The 19,699-nt window shown below is 36.0% G+C and overlaps 5 protein-coding genes across 6 annotated transcripts; 3 read left to right on the top strand and 2 right to left on the bottom strand.

Annotated features, from left to right (window-relative positions):
• Window positions 1–736: 736 nt before the first annotated feature.
• LOC116136922 (serine racemase) lies at window positions 737–3,394 on the top strand. The gene is made up of 7 exons (XM_031422593.1): window positions 737–791; window positions 989–1,157; window positions 1,280–1,366; window positions 1,453–1,683; window positions 2,291–2,364; window positions 2,446–2,632; window positions 2,883–3,394. Exons 2-7 carry the CDS (start codon window positions 991–993, stop codon window positions 3,127–3,129), a joined length of 993 nt encoding a protein of 330 aa, XP_031278453.1. The 5' UTR covers window positions 737–791; window positions 989–990; the 3' UTR covers window positions 3,130–3,394.
• Window positions 3,395–3,869: 475 nt separating this feature from the next.
• On the bottom strand, window positions 3,870–6,506 carry LOC116136956 (tubulin beta-1 chain-like). The gene is made up of 3 exons (XM_031422644.1): window positions 5,972–6,506; window positions 5,614–5,883; window positions 3,870–4,855 (listed from the first exon to the last, which is right to left on the bottom strand). The coding sequence occupies exons 1-3, from the start codon at window positions 6,363–6,365 to the stop codon at window positions 4,173–4,175; spliced, it is 1,347 nt and encodes a 448-aa protein (XP_031278504.1). The 5' UTR covers window positions 6,366–6,506; the 3' UTR covers window positions 3,870–4,172.
• A 1,291-nt stretch (window positions 6,507–7,797) lies between these two features.
• Window positions 7,798–9,103, top strand: LOC116137060 (actin-depolymerizing factor). The gene is made up of 3 exons (XM_031422749.1): window positions 7,798–8,054; window positions 8,538–8,803; window positions 8,887–9,103. The coding sequence occupies exons 1-3, from the start codon at window positions 8,052–8,054 to the stop codon at window positions 9,035–9,037; spliced, it is 420 nt and encodes a 139-aa protein (XP_031278609.1). The 5' UTR covers window positions 7,798–8,051; the 3' UTR covers window positions 9,038–9,103.
• A 1,523-nt stretch (window positions 9,104–10,626) lies between these two features.
• LOC116137151 (RNA-binding protein NOB1) lies at window positions 10,627–13,737 on the top strand. Its single transcript, XM_031422837.1, has 5 exons — window positions 10,627–11,018; window positions 11,392–12,514; window positions 12,756–12,924; window positions 13,201–13,320; window positions 13,451–13,737. The coding sequence occupies exons 1-5, from the start codon at window positions 10,703–10,705 to the stop codon at window positions 13,595–13,597; spliced, it is 1,875 nt and encodes a 624-aa protein (XP_031278697.1). The 5' UTR covers window positions 10,627–10,702; the 3' UTR covers window positions 13,598–13,737.
• A 1,015-nt stretch (window positions 13,738–14,752) lies between these two features.
• On the bottom strand, window positions 14,753–19,259 carry LOC116137158 (probable LRR receptor-like serine/threonine-protein kinase At1g63430). Of its 2 annotated transcripts, none has more exons than XM_031422843.1 (13): window positions 19,074–19,259; window positions 18,583–18,721; window positions 18,395–18,466; window positions 18,147–18,290; window positions 17,906–18,055; window positions 17,234–17,350; window positions 17,083–17,147; window positions 16,439–16,702; window positions 16,138–16,343; window positions 15,909–16,041; window positions 15,666–15,823; window positions 15,337–15,552; window positions 14,753–15,216 (listed from the first exon to the last, which is right to left on the bottom strand). In XM_031422843.1, exons 1-13 carry the CDS (start codon window positions 19,147–19,149, stop codon window positions 14,971–14,973), a joined length of 1,986 nt encoding a protein of 661 aa, XP_031278703.1. In that variant the 5' UTR covers window positions 19,150–19,259; the 3' UTR covers window positions 14,753–14,970. The 2 variants fall into 2 exon arrangements, with proteins under 2 accessions (XP_031278703.1, XP_031278704.1); XM_031422844.1 differs by having other exon boundaries at window positions 14,754–15,216; window positions 16,439–16,690.
• Between the last annotated feature and the right edge of the window lie 440 nt (window positions 19,260–19,699).

The raw sequence follows: 19,699 nt of genomic DNA on the forward strand, positions 1-19,699 counted from the left end.
CGGGCTTTTTGTAATCTCAATCTTAGTCCAAGTCAACCTATTTTTATAATGTGAATTTTTAAATATTAATAAATTTTCATTTTTTTTATATTTTTAATTCTAGAAACAGTTTTTAAATATTAATTTATTTTTAAATACTCAACAAATATTAATAAATTTCAATTTTTTTTATATGTATGTAGGATAATTATGAAATTAGATATATAGTATAAAGGTAATTTAGTAAAATTAATAATAAAATTGTCGAACTGGGCCAAGCTAGACCGAGATTGAAGACATATTTATGCTCGACCCGTACCCGAGGACAAACCTTAAAATTAGACCAGACACAACCCTAAACCCGCAAAGTTACACCGAGTAAAACCGACATTTTTTTGCCAGATACCCAAAAATACCAAATCCATTGCCATCTCTAAGAGCAACGTGTCACGTGAAACCATTTGTAGTTTCTTCGTTCAACGAGGGACTGATTAGTCGTTTTATGTGATTCGACTTCCACAAAATTTGATTCCTCATCTTTATTGAAATCTTCAATTAAGTTTGCCATCACACATGCTACATAATCGACTATTATTATATGACACCTTTCAATAAATTATTCTCCTTTTTGTTTGCAACGTCGTCGTTTTAACGTGATTACTCAACGACGTCGTTTTAACGTGATTACTCAACGACGTCGTATCCTAACCCCACTTTCCGTCCATTTGTTATTTCTGTTCTTTAATTTCCAGAACTGTAACTGCAAAAATCATCGTACTTTCTTCTGGGATCCTAATCATTTCCAACCTACTGTAAGTTCCCGAATTATGTAATTTTATGAATTCCCTCATTTGAGCTCGCCTACGTATAGATTAGCTCTAGTTCCTGCTTTCTATTTCGAACTTAACTACAAATATTAATTTTTAAATCGTTTAATTTGTGGTGTAATTCTGATATTATAATATTATGAAAATAAAAAAAATCATTAAGAAATCCTTATTCTATGTAGATATGGAAGTGAAGGAGGTAAAGAAGTATGCCGCTGATATCTCATCCATAAAAGAAGCGCATAAGCGCATCAATTCATACATACACAAAACTCCAGTTCTGTCCTCGGAGTCTCTAAATGCTATATCTGGAAGGAGTCTGTTCTTTAAATGTGAATGTTTCCAGAAGGGGTGAGAAAAGGAAACTATTTTGCACCGAATGAATCAATTTTTATTTTGTTTTTTTATATCTGTAAGATTGCATCTGATATTATCTTTATACTAAAGAACCTTTTCTTTGTTTCGTTTCACAGTGGAGCCTTCAAATTTAGAGGTGCCTGCAATGCAGTACTCTCGCTTGATGATGATCAAGCTGCTAAAGGGGTTGTAACACATAGCAGGTTTTTACTGAGCTTATTGGATGCTTTGTAGTAGTTAAGGTTGTTAACTTGTTTGAATGTCCCCTGATCTTATTTGTCAAAATTAGTGGTAATCATGCTGCAGCCTTGTCTTTGGCTGCGAGATTGCGGGGGATTCCAGCCTATATAGTTGTACCAAAAAATGCTCCGAAATGCAAAGTTGAGAATGTTATGCGATATGGTGGTCAGGTTATATGGAGTGAAGTCACAATGCAGTCAAGGGAGAGTGTTGCATCCAAGGTGTTGCAAGAAACTGGTGCAGTTCTTCTACATCCGTATAATGATGGTCGCATAATAAGGTACAATATTGATTCTTACTATGTTATTTGTCCCTTGGCAGAATTCTAAATTGTTAAGTATTAGATGAAATGATGATCTTCGTGCTATATTGATAGATATTGTGTGTTCACAAGTTGCATTGTTTTCGGTGTACATCTGATTTTCTAAGCTTTGGTTCAGCATACTTCTTGTATCTTCGTTATTTCAGCTTTTCTTTCTTTCCTTTTAATTTTATTGTTTGGGACAATTGTGTTTGGTAAATTTGAGGGAGTAAAGGATGATGCTTGTGAGCAGTGACAATTTCTTCTGCGAATGAATATATGTAACCCGAAATCTGTTTTGGGGTTTGCACTATTAGTAACAGAAACTTAGGATGACTTAACAGGTTATACTCAGCAATAGCTTAGTAAATTATCAACTCTCATTGTGTGTAGCTGCAGCTTTTATATATTGAAATAAATCCTTAATATGGACTCTCACTTGTATGCTTATTTCTTGTCCTCAAGAGGAGCTTCTTAATATAGCATGCAGAAATGTTCGTATGCAGGGAAGTCTGTGAATTTGAATACAGTATGATGAGTTCAAATTTTTTTTTTATTATTATTATTATTATTTTGGTTGGTGCAGTGGGCAAGGTACCATATCATTGGAGCTTCTGGAGCAAGTCCCCCAACTCGACTGTATAATAGTTCCTATAAGTGGTTTGTTTGACAGTATTTTAAGGTCAATTTGTCATTATTCTTTTTTTTTGGTTTTTTATTCTTAAAAACATTCAACTGTAGGAGGTGGCTTAATATCAGGGGTGGCATTGGCTGCCAAGTCCATCAACCCTGCTATTCGAATTTTGGCTGCTGAGCCAATGGGTGCTAATGATGCAGCTCAATCTAAAGCAGCTGGTAGGATTATAACATTGCCTGAAACCAACACGGTTGCTGATGGGCTCCGAGCTTTTCTTGGAGATCTTACCTGGTAAGTACAATCTCATCAATGTCAATTGATGCTCTGAGAGGACTTTTTTACTTTGTCAACCGTTTGTTTCTTACATACTGAGAAATTTGCTTATGCGGTTGTTCTTATCTTGTATGTATTTGTTCATGACAGCTGTTACAGATACGTAGGACTGCATTTATACCTTTGGTTGTGTTTACCTTCATTTGTAAATCAATTTTCTTTTATTGATACCAACTTCCTTTCTATGCCTCTCTACTTTACTGTGCAGGCCAGTAGTAAGAGATTTTGTTGACGATGTTATTACTGTGGAAGACAAGCAGATAATCGAAGCCATGAGACTATGTTATGAGATTCTGAAGGTTGCCATAGAACCTAGTGGAGCCATAGGTCTTGCCGCTGTTTTATCGAACAGTTTCAGAAATAATCCCACTTGGCAAGATTGCAAAAATGTAGGAATTATACTTTCAGGAGGTAATGTTGATCTAGGTGTGCTTTGGGATTCATTCAGAAAGTGAAAGTTAAACGCCGAGTACATAGAAGATATCCTCCTTTGGCAATCAAACTTAAATCTTTCCATGATGAAACTAAATTGTTGTGGACAAGACAACTATTTTTAAACAGAAACAAGTTTGTAAGGTTGTATGCTAGCTGTCAATGTCCAGGAAGGAAATCTGATCTGCCATAGGCATCAGAAATGTCATGTCAAATGCTACCTTTGTGAAACAAAAATTTCATTCAGGAACTACTCTGATCCTACATTATGAAGCTCCCACTCTTTAAGCCTTGACTACCTTCACTGCCCAAATCAGATGACTGAGACCGAGACCAAGAAAGTAGCCAGCCGTCCACAAATAACGTAAGAACAACTTTCAGAATGCGGATTATCTACTTCATACCTACCAATTACCAACCAAACGTAAGATTTTAGCACAAGCCATTTGAGTACCTTGAAAGGTAAGGAAAATATATTAGAGTCGATTTTGCATCATTGTCAAAACCTCTTTTCAGTTTCTTTAATCTAAAAACTGATAAAAGTTGGCTACATATTGAATGTAAAATAGGTGTTAAAAACATAACATTTGTTTTGCAAAAGTTAATGATAGTTTAGAACATGTTTTCACTTTTTCTTTTTTTTAATCAGAAAATGATTCTTAAATTCTCAATATACAAGATTTTATTTTCATGTATAACTCCTGTGGCTGCGGTGCCTGAAAGTTGATTACTAGGCAGAAGATGTTAGAACTTAGAAGAGATCTGATAAAAGAAGACCTTTCTAATTAATAAAAGTGGAATTTCAGAGTAAGTCCACCTTAAAAGGAATTAATTAATTTAACAACAGATCATGACATAACAAAGCAGCAGTCAAAGCAGTACTCTATGAAATGTGGAGACAACAAAATCTTGAAAAAAAGATGCACACCCGGAAACCGGCAATGGACACTGCATCAACACCAACTCCACACAAGAAAATTGAAAAGAAAACTTATGACAATCCCAAATAAAATCAGAATAATTCCTTATATTCTACAAGCACACCAAGCCAGACTGAACTTCTCATTTAAGCCTCTTCCTGATACCCTTCCTCTTCCTCATCCTCATATTCACCTTCCTCCTCAGCTGTAGCATCCTGGTATTGCTGGTACTCTGAGACCAAATCATTCATGTTGCTCTCAGCCTCTGTGAACTCCATCTCGTCCATTCCCTCCCCAGTATACCAATGCAAGAAAGCCTTTCTCCGGAACATGGCAGTGAATTGCTCACTGACCCTTCTGAACATTTCTTGGATTGAAGTTGAATTTCCGATGAATGTAGAAGCCATCTTCAAGCCTGTTGGAGGGATGTCACAAACGGTGGACTTGACATTGTTGGGGATCCATTCAACGAAGTAGGATGAGTTCTTGTTCTGCACATTGATCATCTGCTCATCAACCTCTTTAGTACTCATCTTGCCACGGAACATGGCCGATGCTGTAAGGTATCGGCCATGGCGTGGATCAGCAGCACACATCATGTTCTTGGCATCCCACATTTGTTGGGTGAGTTCAGGGACAGTGAGGGCCCTGTATTGCTGAGAGCCACGGGATGTGAGAGGTGCAAAGCCAACCATGAAGAAGTGAAGCCGAGGAAATGGGATGAGATTTACAGCAAGTTTGCGAAGGTCTGAGTTGAGCTGACCAGGGAATCGAAGGCAGCATGTAACACCACTCATTGTAGCTGAAATCAGGTGGTTCAGATCCCCAACTGATCATATACAAAAGCATTTTGTTAGTCCCTGTAATTAACAAAAGGGGCTATCCATACTCTTCACAAATTCTTGCATAAAAGAAACAAGATCTGAACTTATCTACCAATCATACAGCTTAATTTGTTACCTAGACATTTAGAAATAGCAGAACCTAAATCATATAACTTGGTTTCTTTCTTGGCCAAAAATTCTGGAAGTGAGAACAGAAACTGTGCTCAGAATACTATCTGTGCATACAAAGTACATATCTGTCATGTGGGTCATAGTGAAATCATGAGTAAATCGACAAAACAATTTTTTGTCCCCAAATATGATGTATAAATCACAAAGACAATATGGTGCATAAAAGCCATCCGCAAATAAGTAAAGCAATGGCTGAACCATGTGTCTATCCTGTGTGACAAGCACCAGATGCCAATATAATTTATTTCTTAGACAAAAAGCTGCAGGAATTGAGACCCCATGTGAAATCACAACTGTACTAAGCTCAACTGCTCTGTCATAAAGATGAAAATCTAGATTCATACTGAATTTATAGCCAAAGTATATGAGAAGTGTTTAAAATTCACAATTTGTAAACATCATTGGACCATGAATTGATAGATCACATCAAAGGAACAATTATACTTTGTGCTTAGAAGAGCAATCTAGACATGCAAACTCCATACTTGTGGTAAGTAAAATTTCCACTCAAAAAAAAAAAAAAGCTCCACTTAACTCAGTCACAAGCAATTGATAATGAAGTAAAACTTACAACTGGGGGTGGTGAGCTTGAGAGTGCGAAAGCAGATATCATAGAGAGCCTCGTTGTCAAGAACCATACACTCATCAGCATTTTCCACAAGCTGATGAACAGAGAGCGTTGCATTGTAAGGCTCAACCACCGTATCCGAAACCTTCGGTGACGGAAACACCGAGAATGTCAGCATCATCCGATCCGGATACTCTTCCCTTATCTTTGATATCAACAGTGTCCCCATTCCGGAACCCGTTCCTCCTCCCAAAGAGTGACATACCTGAAACCCTGTAACCAAACAACCAAACAAAAATAAGAAACAATCCATAAACAGGAAAAAGAAATATAGAAACAAACTCCGAAAACAGAACTTCACCTTGCAAGCAATCACAATTCTCAGCTTCTTTGCGGACAACATCAAGAACAGAGTCGATCAGCTCAGCACCTTCCGTGTAATGCCCTTTAGCCCAGTTATTCCCGGCCCCGCTTTGTCCGAAAACAAAATTGTCGGGCCTGAAAATTGGCCCGTACGGCCCGGACCTGACGCTGTCCATCGTTCCGGGCTCCAAATCCATCAAAACAGCCCGGGGGACGAACCTGCCACAACTGGCTTCATTGTAATAAACATTGACTCGTTCAAGTTGGAGCTCGTTGGTGCCCTGGTAGCGTCCAGTTGAGTCTATCCCATGTTCTGCGCACACCACTTCCCAGAACTTGGCACCTATCTGGTTCCCACACTGCCCACCTTGAATGTGAAGGATTTCTCTCATTTTCTTAGTAGTTTTGATTTTTTTTTTTTTTTTCTCGGGAAAGTGAAGGAAAGTATGGGCAGGGAGATTGAAGAGTGAAGAGGGGATTTTATAATGGGATTGAAGAGAATGAGACTTCCTTGGTTTTTACTCTTGATGATGCGGTTGAGAGAGGTGGTTCCCACTAGAATGGAAAAAAGAAAGCTGTTAAATTGACATGACAGCTAGTGAGGTGCAGAGATTTCATCATGTGAGTGCAGACTTATCCATCAAAGTGAACCTTGGAATAAGCAAATTCCACACCCCCATTTGCTATGCTAAATATCATATTATATAATGATTGTAATTTATATATGTTTATATTGATGATATCTTGGCTTATGAAGCCTGTGTTCTGTGTCGCATAATTCTGGTTTGAATGGTTTTTACTTTTTTACTATTCAATAACTTAAAGTATAGATATAATTATCTCTGGATAATTAATGTTGATAAAATTTTTTTATTATTCTAAGGTTCTAAGTTCAAATCCTTCTTGATGTTAATAGGGATAGCCATAAGTTCTTACACGCGATAATTCTAAATCCCAGGAGATTAATTGAAGTTTGTACACTGTAGGACTAGATTGTTTTTTGAGGGTCTAAGATTAGAAGGAATGTTATTGGGGTTGCTTAAATATGTAGACAGTGTGGCAATGATTCGAAATTAAAAAATATCGGATTTTCGGTTCGAAAAAAAAAAAATGGTTAACCGAAACTGGTTTTACAAAAAAAAAAAAATATATATATATATATATAATAATAATAATAATAAAAATATATATTATATATTAAATAAAAAAAAATTCATTTCGGACTTTTATTTGTATCAATTTTTAATGTATTGTTAGTAGTAGTTAATAGATATGTATAAATATCTAATTTTTATTTGGATATGTATTGTTTATATTTACAATTTAATTTAGGAAAAAATTAAAAAAAAAAGTTTTATAAAAAAAAAGGGAAAACCAATTAACTGTTTTTTTTAAAGTGGTTAATCGGTTCGGTTTCGATTCAGGAATTCTTCTGAACTGAAAAACTAGTTCAATTCAGAAAAACGGTTAACCAACCAGTTAACCGCTTTTGAACATCCCTAATTAATATAAGATAGTAAATAAAACGGATTCGTAGTTACCCATTTGATGAGAATACATAATGAGCTATGATACTATTACTAATCCCTGAAATTAAATGTTGATAATTATGGAGTGGTCTTTTAGTTAGGCCATCTAATCACCTAGATTTACTTTACTCTCTTGTGACAAAGAAATGCTACCTATATCTTAATTTAATAAGTGACATTGGGTCAATGGTTACAATAATCATTAACTTTATCACCACCCTTCATTAATTAGAACATAACATAATATTTAAAGACAAAATATTGAACCAATATAACCCAAATTTGGATCATTAACTTAAGTGTGTGGACATTATACACTCAAAAAAACCCAATGAGTAATTCCTCAAATATTGACCTCGAAAATTTTTCTAGTTCCCCCTAAGTTTCGGCCTCCTTGAAATTTCCACCTCTCGTATCCCCAAAAGACAAGGATCTTCTTTCTCTTTTTTACTTGCATATCTTTCATTTTGTGTCTCTTGCCCCTACCTATTCCCTTTTCCCTTCTTCCTTTTTGCAATTCTCAATCTCCCATCTGTCGTTAGTGGCAAAATGGTATGCATTTTTTTTCTCTTTTATTTCTTTCACGTACCTAAGATTATATAATTTGTATTATCATCGCAAATTGCATGGTTGGTTAGAAATGTTAGTTGTATCAACCCTTTTGACATTTTTGTAAACGGCTTGAATGATTTGAAAGGGATATGTTCCGATGCCAAATGGGTTAAAAGAAGTTATCTATTTGGATTAAAATGCCCAGTTTTTACCAAGGATTTGTCTGTTTGTGTTTGGATATATATATATATATGTTGTTGATTGAATAAGATATTATCGTTTGATTTGATGCATTTAACGCCAGATAATCTTCGCTGCCAAATTAGGTTACAGATTTTATATTGTCAAGTAGTTGAAACACCATTGAAGCCCACTTTGTTAATGACTTGATGTTGAATGGTTGATGAAATATATCCATATGTTATTTAGGAAAAAACACAAGAATGAATGATGATGAGAATGTTAATGTTAATGTAAATGCAGGCAAATTCCTCTTCTGGAATGGCTGTGAATGATGATTGTAAGCTGAAGTTCATGGAACTAAAAGCAAAGAGGAGCTACAGGTTCATTGTGTTCAAAATAGAAGAAAAGATTCAACAAGTGATGGTTGAGAAGCTGGGAGAACCAAATGAAAGCTACGAGCATTTCACTGACAGTTTGCCTGCTAATGAGTGTCGCTATGCTGTCTATGATTTTGATTTCACTACTGAAGAGAATGTTCAAAAGAGCAAGATTTTCTTCATTGCATGGTACTCAATCAAATATATGTAATTTATTAAATGATCCATTCAATCCCATTTTCTAATTTTGATTGTTAAAAATGGGCTTGCAGGGCACCTGATACATCAAGAATAAGGAGTAAAATGCTGTATGCTAGTTCAAAAGACAGATTCAGGAGAGAACTGGATGGTGTTCAAGTTGAGTTACAAGCCACTGATCCGAGTGAGATGAGCATGGACATCATCAAATCACGAGTTTTCTAAGCAATTCAACAAACACATCTCCTTCATTCTTCATGTTTTATTTCATCTTCTTTAAGTTGCCATTCATCATGAGCCTTCTAACTCTTGTTTGTTACAGTTTACACATTCTTTTTTGTAAGCTTCAAGCCTTAAACATTTTGCTGCTTTAATGGCCGGCTCTCTATTTATGCAATTGATTCAAGGCTTGATTAATTCATTTTTACAACAACGTTCTACTTTGTTCAGTAGGGATTTTAACCCCATTTTTTTGCCTTTTAATTTTTGCTACTTTGTAATTCTTGTTATTTATCAACCAAAGCTTGTTAAGGGGAAAAAATATTTATTAAACTTTTAAGTTTTCTCATAACTATCAGAAATTTATAGTTTTGTTTTCCTTTTCTTCCATTTTCTTGGAAAAGACAAGAATAAAGGGAGAAAAAATTTGTAAACAAACAATGTCGTAGTAATAAAGATAAATTGAAGACGACATCGCTGCATTTGTCACTTCTGCATCAATGGGAACGACATCGTTTCACCTGTTGTCCATCTTCCAAACCGTTTTAGGGTTTAACAAATAGACTCTCATCTCATTTCCTTCTACATCATAATCTTAACAATGGAGGAGAGCAACATAGTGAAAACACAACCGCCACAAGGCGCACAAAAACAAAGAACTAAACGATACCGTCAAACCAACTCTTAACTGGAAAATGCAAGTCCATGGCTGTTGTTGATGCCAATGCTTGACTTGATAACAATATCATTATAGTTTACTCCAATACCTCGACAAAAAGGATATATATTTCTTATATATCATAATAAATAAGAATTTAAATTCACCTAGTCCTAATTAAATCAATGGGAGGAGTACTGACAATTGAACAGTTTTACATGTTTCTAATGTTGATGAACTAATTGGTTAAACATTTAAAGCAAATTTTCAGCATGAATCATTTTTTAGCATGAAATCTGAGCCTTCATACATTTTTTTTTCTTTTTTAGCTGTAGTGAATTGCAAAATCATAGAAATTTCATGGAGAATATTAGTCATACTAATTACTGTAAAGAATTAAGTATGTATACTTGTATTGTAATTAGTATATGTACGTGGCTTCTTTATCAGCATACTGTCTCACGCACTTAACTTCTTTGCTAAGTTCGTGCGGCCTAAGTTAACTTAGCTCTTAAGTCTGCTTCACCCTGAAGTATACTTAATCAGTAAGCAACGTGCAGCATGCTTGGGCAAACAGGCTGGTCGTGACAATACGCTCATGTTATTGAGGGGGGGGGGGGGATGGGGGAACTGTTACTGGGCCCTAGGCCCATATAAATCTTGTGCTGGGCCTGGCCCAGTCTGGGAGTCGTGGGTATTGTGTATGAACCGGTCTTAAAATATATGGGCTTATAGTTTAATAGTAATTTTCATAAAAATATTTGATAGTGTTTCTTTTCTTTTTTTTTTTTTTAATATCAATTAAGTGTTTCTTTAGTCTTTTTCGGAGGAATGAAAAAAAAGAAAAAGAAAAAGAAAAAAAAAAGGCCATATTTTGTTTTAAAAGATAATTGAGGACGAGATGAAACGACATCGTACCACTTGTCTTTCCTTTTCCAAAACATTTTAGGGTTTAACAAACAGTATATAGTGTAAACTCTCATCTTCTCCGCTACCGCTCTCTAACCCTAACAATGGAGGAATCAGCTGCGAAGTGGAGCAACATAGTGAGAACACAACCGCCAACAGGCACTGAAACGAAGAAGCAAACGATACCAGCAAACCAATTCTTAACCGAAAGCTGCAAGTCCACCCATGGAATATCCGTCGCTGTTGTTGACGCCAATGCAATCATTCAAGGCGGTCACAATCTTTCCAATTTCGCTGAAAAATTCGTCACCGTTTCCGAAGTCTTGGCTGAAATTCGCGACCCCGTTTCCCGCCACCGCCTTAGTTTCACTCCCTTCGCTATCGAGTCCATGGAGCCCTCCCCTGAGTCACTCAACAAAGGCAAGCACTAATCAATCTGTAATATTTGTTTTTGTGACATAAATTGTTGTCTGTTTGTATAGAAATTAAATATAGTTTTCAATTTTAGAAAAAAAATATACAAGAAATCATATGAAACGCTATGTTTTACAGAATAGTTGTCAGATTAATTTTTTTTTTTTTTTTTTTTTCCTCAATGCGAACCATTTCTGAATATGTTATCGAAAACATTTTAAGATATTAAAATTATTGAGATACAATTTAAGCTTTTAAATGTGTCTTAGTTTTAAAAAGTTATTTTATGATCACAAAGCAAATGGCCCTTAAATAGCATGAACTGGATCATATGGTTTGCAAAGTAAATTTGCTTATTGTTTGTGGTTTATGTTAATAGTTATAAAGTTTGCGAGGGCGACGGGTGATTTGCAGACACTTTCTGATGTTGATTTGAAATTGATTGCTCTGACTTATACGCTGGAGGCTCAGATGCATGGAACTAAGCATCTGAGGGATGCACCACCCCCGGTTCATACAGTAAATGTGAAGAGATTGCCTGAAAAGGATATGCCAGGTTGGGGATCTAATGTTACCAATATAGAAGAGTGGGAAGCGCTGGATAATGATGTTGAGGATAAATTAAATGCTGACTCAAGAATCCTTCCATTGAAAGACTTGAATCTGAATATCATCGGTGCTGATGATCAGTCTGAAAATGGTTCTGTGGGAACTCAAGGTGAAGCTCATTCTGAAAATCAAGAGGATGGCGACCATGGTTTGAGGAGACCTAGGAGATATTTGCCGAAGAAGAAAGAGATAAATATTGAAGGCAAGAAGATGGTGGCAGATGGAATTGATGCGTCTCAAGGACAATTTGATGATGATGCTGGTGATTGGATGCCTGCTGTCAGCCGAAGTACTCATAGAAGATATCTCAGAAGAAAAGCTAGACGTGAATATTATGGGGCCTTGTCTGAGAAAGATAGTCAGCAAGAAATGGAGATGAATAATAATGATAGCAAAAATCTTGAGGAAACTAGTAATGCAGATCAGCAGTTGCATCAGGGCTCTGAAGGGGCACATGGAGTTAATGGGATTTCTGAGGAGAGTGGCAGTGAAGAAATTTCCTCTATTTTAAAGCAAATGAGGCTTGAAGAAGATTCATTGAAGTCAATTCAGGAAGAGAAAGATGAAGATGTTTCTTCTGCTAGGCTTGATTCGGACAGTTCCCCAGTATTGGAAGCAACATGTGATGTTGATGCAAATATGATTGGTGAAGCAGATGAAGTTGATAGTGTCAATGAAGAGTTAAATCAATTGGAGTTTTCAAGCCAGACTAATGAAACTGTTGATACTTCCCATATGGATGATGCTAGCAGTGAGCAGAGTTGGATGTTGAGATCCTTATCTGAGTCAAGTGTAGCTTGCATAACTGGTGACTTTGCTATGCAAAATGTTCTTCTGCAGATGGGTTTACGCCTGCTTGCACCTGGAGGAATGCAGATTCGCCAGTTGCATAGGTATACTGTTGATGCATATATTCTTACTTCTAACTACTGATGACATCTTCAGTCATATTATACACCTTGTTAAGCCCTTTCCTATATAAGCTTGATGCTTAATGCCTGTATCGAAATTATGCCTTTTGATAAATTAATGAAACATTTATTATCGAGTAGGTTTTGCATGTTTCCCTCCCCGCATTTGATTATGAAATATCTTATCAGAGTATATATTTCTCTTGACTGTCTTTATTTGCAGGTGGATATTGAAATGCCATGCCTGCTATACCGTCACTGCTGAAATTGGGAGGATTTTCTGCCCCAAGTGTGGAAATGGTGGCACTTTACGTAAGGTAGCTGTAACAGTTGGGGAAAATGGAATCGTGTTGGCAGCTCGTCGCCCACGCATTACACTGCGTGGTACAAAAGTATGTATACCTTTACAACCAACTTGCAGCAATGACTATGGTTGCTTTGTACTGTGATTTTGTTAATTTACTTTCAGTTAAAAATTGAGTCTTGTGGGCCTTTTATTTATTTTATATACCATGTCGATATTGTGGTTTGGTATCAATATGCAGGTCTACCGTCTACATGCACGGTTGTGCACTCATAAGTGTGTTCTTGTGTGTGTGTTTTATTTTTCTAGAATTTATTTTTAACCATTATCACCCAAATGTAACTTTAAATTTGGGTTTGTACAGTTTTCTCTGCCTTTGCCTCAAGGTGGAAGGGATGCTATTACCAAAAACCTCATTTTACGTGAAGATCAACTTCCACAAAAGTTCCTTTATCCTAAGACAAAGAAGAAAGTGAACAAACAGGTAAATTTATTAATTATTATTTTCACTATTGTGTTTATTTTCTGTTTGAGCTCCACTTATTTTCGCATCTGATAAAATCAAGTTTTTGGGTTGAAATTACCTTGACATTGATCTTTATTTCATCATCCAGGGAGATGAATTCTTCACCTCTGATGATATCTTTAGTCACCATAATGATAAAAGAGCTCCTCTCCAACCTCCCATAAGAAAGGCATTAGCAGTTTTCAGTGGAAAGAGGAATCCAAATGACAATCATTACTCCCGTACCATGCACTAGTGACTTTGGCTTAATTTTTGTTTTGTTTATAAGATTTTGGTAATTGGTTTGATAAGTTCTGTGTTAGCCAATTGCATTTTATGTCTCCACCTATAATGAGTGTATTATAAAAAAAATTTGCTGAAAAAAATTGATAGCAATTCTGGTTTTATGATGGTGTTCTTGTTATGGTTGGCCTAGATGAAGTAAATGTCTGAGTTCTGGTTACCCTAGAATGGTCGGAAATGTTTCTCTCAAAAATGGGTATTGAGAGGACATTGCCCTCATCATTTCTCGGTGGATCGTATGCTTATTAGGTGTGCCAATGAATAGAACAACTACCATAAGGAATATTTGAAAAACCAATTTAGAAACTAAAGTCATTTGGTGTTGTTAAGGAGCAAGCAGGATTGGAACCTGAAATAACCTTCCAATTCCATGAACATTTATGGGAAAATTGTTATTGAGTGAACAAAAGACACCACTTGGTTTGTTCAATTGGGCCTGGAATTCCTTCACCATCGCCAAATGGAATAAAATGTGGAGTTTCCTTCAATTTTTGACCATATGTTTACCTGTCACATCTTGCAGGTTTTAAATAAGTATCTAAAGCACATTAAATGAGAAATTTTACTATCATTCCAGAGAATATTGGAATAAGTCAGTGTAAGAGAGTTACAGCTAGGGGTGATAGAACCAAAGCCCGCCCCATTAGCATCCAGTTCCAGTTCTGAAAAATTGGAATCGAGAATTCTCAAGTTAGGTTCCAATTCTTGTAGTGTTGGAACCAGAACAAGAACCAAGGTCTAGATACCCAGGTCGGAACTGAGACTAAATTATAATTTTTGTAAACTGCAAGATACCCGAAACCGATCACACTTATAGCCCCACAAGCACTTAAACACGATTAGGTATGTTATGATCTTTAAAACATCCACTCGCTGAGGCGCAAACGAATTCGAAAATCCATTATCTTTTTAGTATCATCAAGACTATGATACAAGTAGCTTCAGTTTTCCTGAGTTTGATCAAATACAAACATTTTTATAATTGCATATAAAAGACCAAGTCTTCCATATGAATATAGCCCCAAAATAAAATTAACAGTGTCATTTTCTGAATAACCACCCATATAAAAATAGCAAATGCAATACAAGTTAATACTTCATTAGCAAGAACTAGATTTACTATTTCGTGATTTCAGAACTTTACTGATTATCCCAAGGTATACAGAGTGTACGTTGTCATCCACCAAGCTCTATGTTTCTTTAACATGCACCATTTACAAAGATCGATGAGAGAGAGATAAAAGAAAAAAAAATTAGAGAACAAAAAGGAAAAATGAGTAATACAATTGTATATATCTAATCTACCGTATGTTAGCTTCAACTCAATCATGATGAAAGTGCAAGCTCAGCCCACGCCAAAGACGATGCTTTCAGCTCTACCGATATAGACGTGTCAATTCCGCTCTCCAAGGTGGAGCTTAATTCCTGCATAGATGGCCTCTTGCTGGGGTCTGGGTTGAGGCACATGTTTACTACTTCACAGATGACTTTGAGGTCATCATAACTAAAATGTTTCAACTCAGGATCCACCACGTACGACATTACTTCTGGCAATTCAAGATAATCCTTAGCCTGCAGAATATACAGTTTTATGTTTTTTTTTTTTTTCCAAAATTAGCATCAGAACTAATACTTTCAAAATAAACTTGAAAGAAAATATCGCAAATGTTTAAAAATTCCAGAGTTACATACCCAATCTACTAAGCTCCCTTTGTCCTTACAGTAAGGCGGCCTTCCACTGATTATTTCCAGTAAAAGTACACCAAGAGCATAGATGTTGCCTTGGACATCCAGATGGCGTTCCTCAAGAGAATTCGGAAGTACACAGATAGAACCTTGGCTGCCAATAGTGCCAGAGTTCTTCTCTGATCTTGCAAGAATTGTCTTCCAACTTTCAAAATCAACCAACTGCAGTAGGAGTTAAAAGATGCTCTTAGAAACGGGATATTCATGCACTTAAAAATGTTAATTTCTGATTGTTAATTTCTGACAGTATGCAAATTGGAGCAAGACAAGAATACCTTAGGTGAAAAATCATCCGTAAGATACACAGCACTCGAATTCAACTCTGATATGGTAAATGGAGGGTCAAGTTCTGTGTGAAGATACTTGAGTCCACGGGCAATTCCTATAACAATTTTCATTCGCCGTGTCCAAGATAATTGACATTCTTCTCCATCTGCAGCCATTTTTATTACTTAGCCATGAACTGATGGAATATGATAAAGAAACTAGTTTTAAATAAATAAATAAATCTAACTTACAATGGAGATGCTCATACAGTGTCCCATTTGATGCATATTCAAAAACCAGCATTCTTGCAAATGGAGCACTCTCTCTACAATAACCCAGTAACTTCCCTGTATTCTCGTGATTTAACCTTGCCAAATCTGCCACCTGAAAAGCAATAACTGGAAAATTTTAGAGATTATTTGTTCCCAGTTTATCTCCCTTTACACTGAAAACACGTTGCTGTGAAATGTGTGCAATTACCTCTCTCTGGAAATAGAGCTCCAGATAACCTGACCAGTGCTCTTCTTTAATACAGAGGGATATTACAGCAATTTCAGGCCCACCTTTCATGTTGCCTTTGTAGACCAAACTATCTGGTGAAGAGCCAATTATGTTGCTGAAGTCTTCACAGGCTACTTCAAGCTCTTGTCTGCTGAATCTCACAACGTCTTTCAAGATCTCAGAATCTATACAACAACCCACCATGTCAGCTAATATCTTGTCTAAAGTAATAAACTACTAAACTAGTGAAGCAGAAATATTTAATGGCAAGTAGCCCAACCTATGAACACTGTTATATGATCCTTCTCACTAGCTGATTTCTTCCAAGGGATTATAATTGAAGATTTGCTATTGCATCTCTGAAGTGCAGTGAGAATAGCAATAAGAAAGAGAGAGCCCACCATGGTTCCTGTCACTATTTCAAGAGCCAAAAGCCAGGTAGGTTTTGATGATGCCTGATGTCTGGATACTTCTTCAGCAGGCCGGCGTTTAGAATTGTATGCGGAATGAGTTTTTGCAGGTGGAGCACCACCTATGAAAGGAACTTTATGACAATTAGATACTTCAAGTAATATAAGTTTATACAAGAGCCAGTATTAGAAAGTTCAACTGGAGAACAGGCTGATGAAAAATCCAAATTAAATAAATAAACCATTAACATAAACACTTTCCACTACAGAACTGACATTAGCATTTCAGCATCTGTGGATGAAAATCTAATGTCACATTAGGAGATTGTAAAATTCAGTCCAGTAAATTCACTTTAACCGAGTACATCATAGACAAAAGTACACCTTTATACAACTTGAAGGCATGGCCTCACTTAACAAGAAAGTCTTTGTTGAACATTAAAATTTCTACATGCATGCTATCACACTTAATGGTTCATCAGGACAATCAACTGTAAGCACAAGTCAAACATACCACATAACACAGCAGCACGCTGTTTGGCATCTTTGTTCTGGAGGCAGTTCCCCTGAAAGCTTGTACTACATAAAACAAATTGAGATAAGGTAAGCTTAATGAAAGAAAGAAAGAAAAAGAAACCAGCATGACAAAGGCACAGAAGCAGTACCTCGGAAGATACCCCAAGCACTTTGGTATGCTCCCGACAAAGAAGTTATAGGAGAAATCTGCCACTTTTAACTGAGATGAGCGACACAAGCCAGTTAAGTTTGCACTTGAGGCATACCTGAAAGCAGAAAGGAATTACAAGAAAAATAATTAACAATATCAGAACCATTCAACATGGTTTAGTGTAATGTTATTTCCACCCTAGGATGAACTGCAGATTTCTAGAGCTTTTTCACCTAATTAACTTACACAACTTCATTACACTGACATATATCCGACTAATACCTATATCATTTATCAACAGAACTGATTCATTTCCATAGTAGAGGTTGCAAGATCCAGTGCCAAAACTCTACATGATATGTAAAACTGAGAAAGTATGAGAAGAAAGCCAAAAGCATTTTGTATATTAGCATACCCATGTCTAAACCAGTAAGCACTAAGGTATTATATACTTGGCCATCTTTAGTAGTTCTCAATATCATAGCCCTACATCCAATCTAAAAGGTCAAAGGTGCCAAACATGAGACTATCTTGCATATCCAAGAGTTCAACAACTGTTCATGGCAAATATAGGTAATGCCCCTCATGTTTTGTAAGATCAGTTTATCACCTAATCTCAAATTGCAATGGTAACCACGAAATTTAATGAAGACAAGAATCATTTACTTACATTCCATGTACACTAGATGTAAAATCTGAATTGCCACCAGCGGGGAAAGTTCCTTGGAGCTTATTCCTATCCAAACGAAGTTCCTGGAGATAAATCAAATTGCCTAACTCAGGAGGCAGTCTCCCAGTCAACCCATTTGACTGAAGGTTTCTGTAACAAAAGTAAATTGTAGAAGTTAAAAACCATGGAGAGCCAAGAATTTAAGGCAATTCTGGGGCAACAACTATTAAATTTCATTCACATTTTCACCAAACTAGTTAACTTCCCGAGCTCCGGTGGAATTGGACCCGTAATCTGATTCATCCCCAAATCCAAAACTCTTAGGTGTTTCAACATGCCCAGTTCTTTAGGTATTATGCCAATCAGATTATTCCCATGCAAAATCCTACAAAATAAAACTTGATGTCAAACTTCAATCATGCATCAAAGTATCATAGTTTAAGCATACGATCAAATTTAAAAACTAAAAAAAAGAAAAAAAAAGCATACAGCTCTTGCAAGTAAGTGATTTGAAACAATTCTGGTGCAAGGAACCCCCTCAAAGATGATCCAGAGATGTTTCTACAAAACAAAATTCCAAATCCAAAAAAATGTTAAAAGGCATGATACATCTAAAAATGCAATCATCTGATTATATGTGTTTGCAAAATAATGAAGTGAATTAAAGAATAGCTTACATCTTTGAAACATGGTCTCTAGCCAAAGTACAAGAAATGCCAGACCAATCACAAGGATCTGCATCTAGTGAATTCCAATTGGACAAAACCCTTTTTGGGTCTTCATATATAGCTTCCTTAAATGTTGTGAGAGCCAAAACTAAGGAAATCCAAAAGTTCCCAGTTAGCAATAGTAAAGTTTAAGATAAGCTCCAAAACTCGGCGATTTGAATGGTAGATTATCATATCTTCAATAATAACAATAATGCATTGTTTGATCACCAAGAAAATGCGGGAAAATATAAACAATTATACAAATTTTTGTACTTCGAAATCAACATCTATTAGAAAATGGTCAAATCTTAGCATCATAATAGTAAATAAAACATCAAAAAGGACAATGTTGACAATACAAGTTTCCCATCTTTTCCCGAAGTTTCTCAGCAACCAAACAGAACTTAAAAGAGTCAAGATCTGAGACAAACAAGTTGAGTATATAGATGAAACATTACCTTCATTTGTTGCAAAGGCATCACAGGTCACAAAAAGAACTCCAGAGACAAAAAAGAGAAGCTCAAGTGATCTCATTTCCAGTTCAAGATTCTACACTCTTTATCAATCAGTTTTCATCAATAAACCACAAGACTCAAAACAAGAAGTCATTAAAAGTAACCCCACAAAATAAAAATAAATTAAAAAAAAAAGGAGGGGGGGGAACCAAAAGGGAAAGAAAGAAAGAAAGAAAGAAACTACACTAAAGTAGAACACCGACTACTGTAATCTACTAAAATGGGGTTTGGTTTGTGAACAAAGTACCAGTTAGCAAAAGGAAAAGATAAAAACTTTAATACAGTACAAGTGAGTTTAAATCCAAGATTTGGCAACTACCCATGAAAGCAAATCACTTGAAAGGGTAGACAAAAATTGTTGTAGTACAGTAGATATGTCAAGTTAAAAGTAGTTGTGGTGAGAGAAACTTAGATTCAAAGAGAGGTTTTGCAACTAAGAATCTTCTTCTTCTACAAAATAAAAATCAGTAGGATGATAATTAAACCATTAAAATGGAAGAGAATGTTGTGCTTTTGTTCTGTGCGTTTTTTTTTCAATTAAAAATGGCGGTTGTGGTTTTTGGGTAATT

This window comes from Pistacia vera, unplaced genomic scaffold, assembly GCF_008641045.1.
Source record: "Pistacia vera cultivar Batoury unplaced genomic scaffold, PisVer_v2 Contig320, whole genome shotgun sequence".
Taxonomy (NCBI): domain Eukaryota; kingdom Viridiplantae; phylum Streptophyta; class Magnoliopsida; order Sapindales; family Anacardiaceae; genus Pistacia; species Pistacia vera.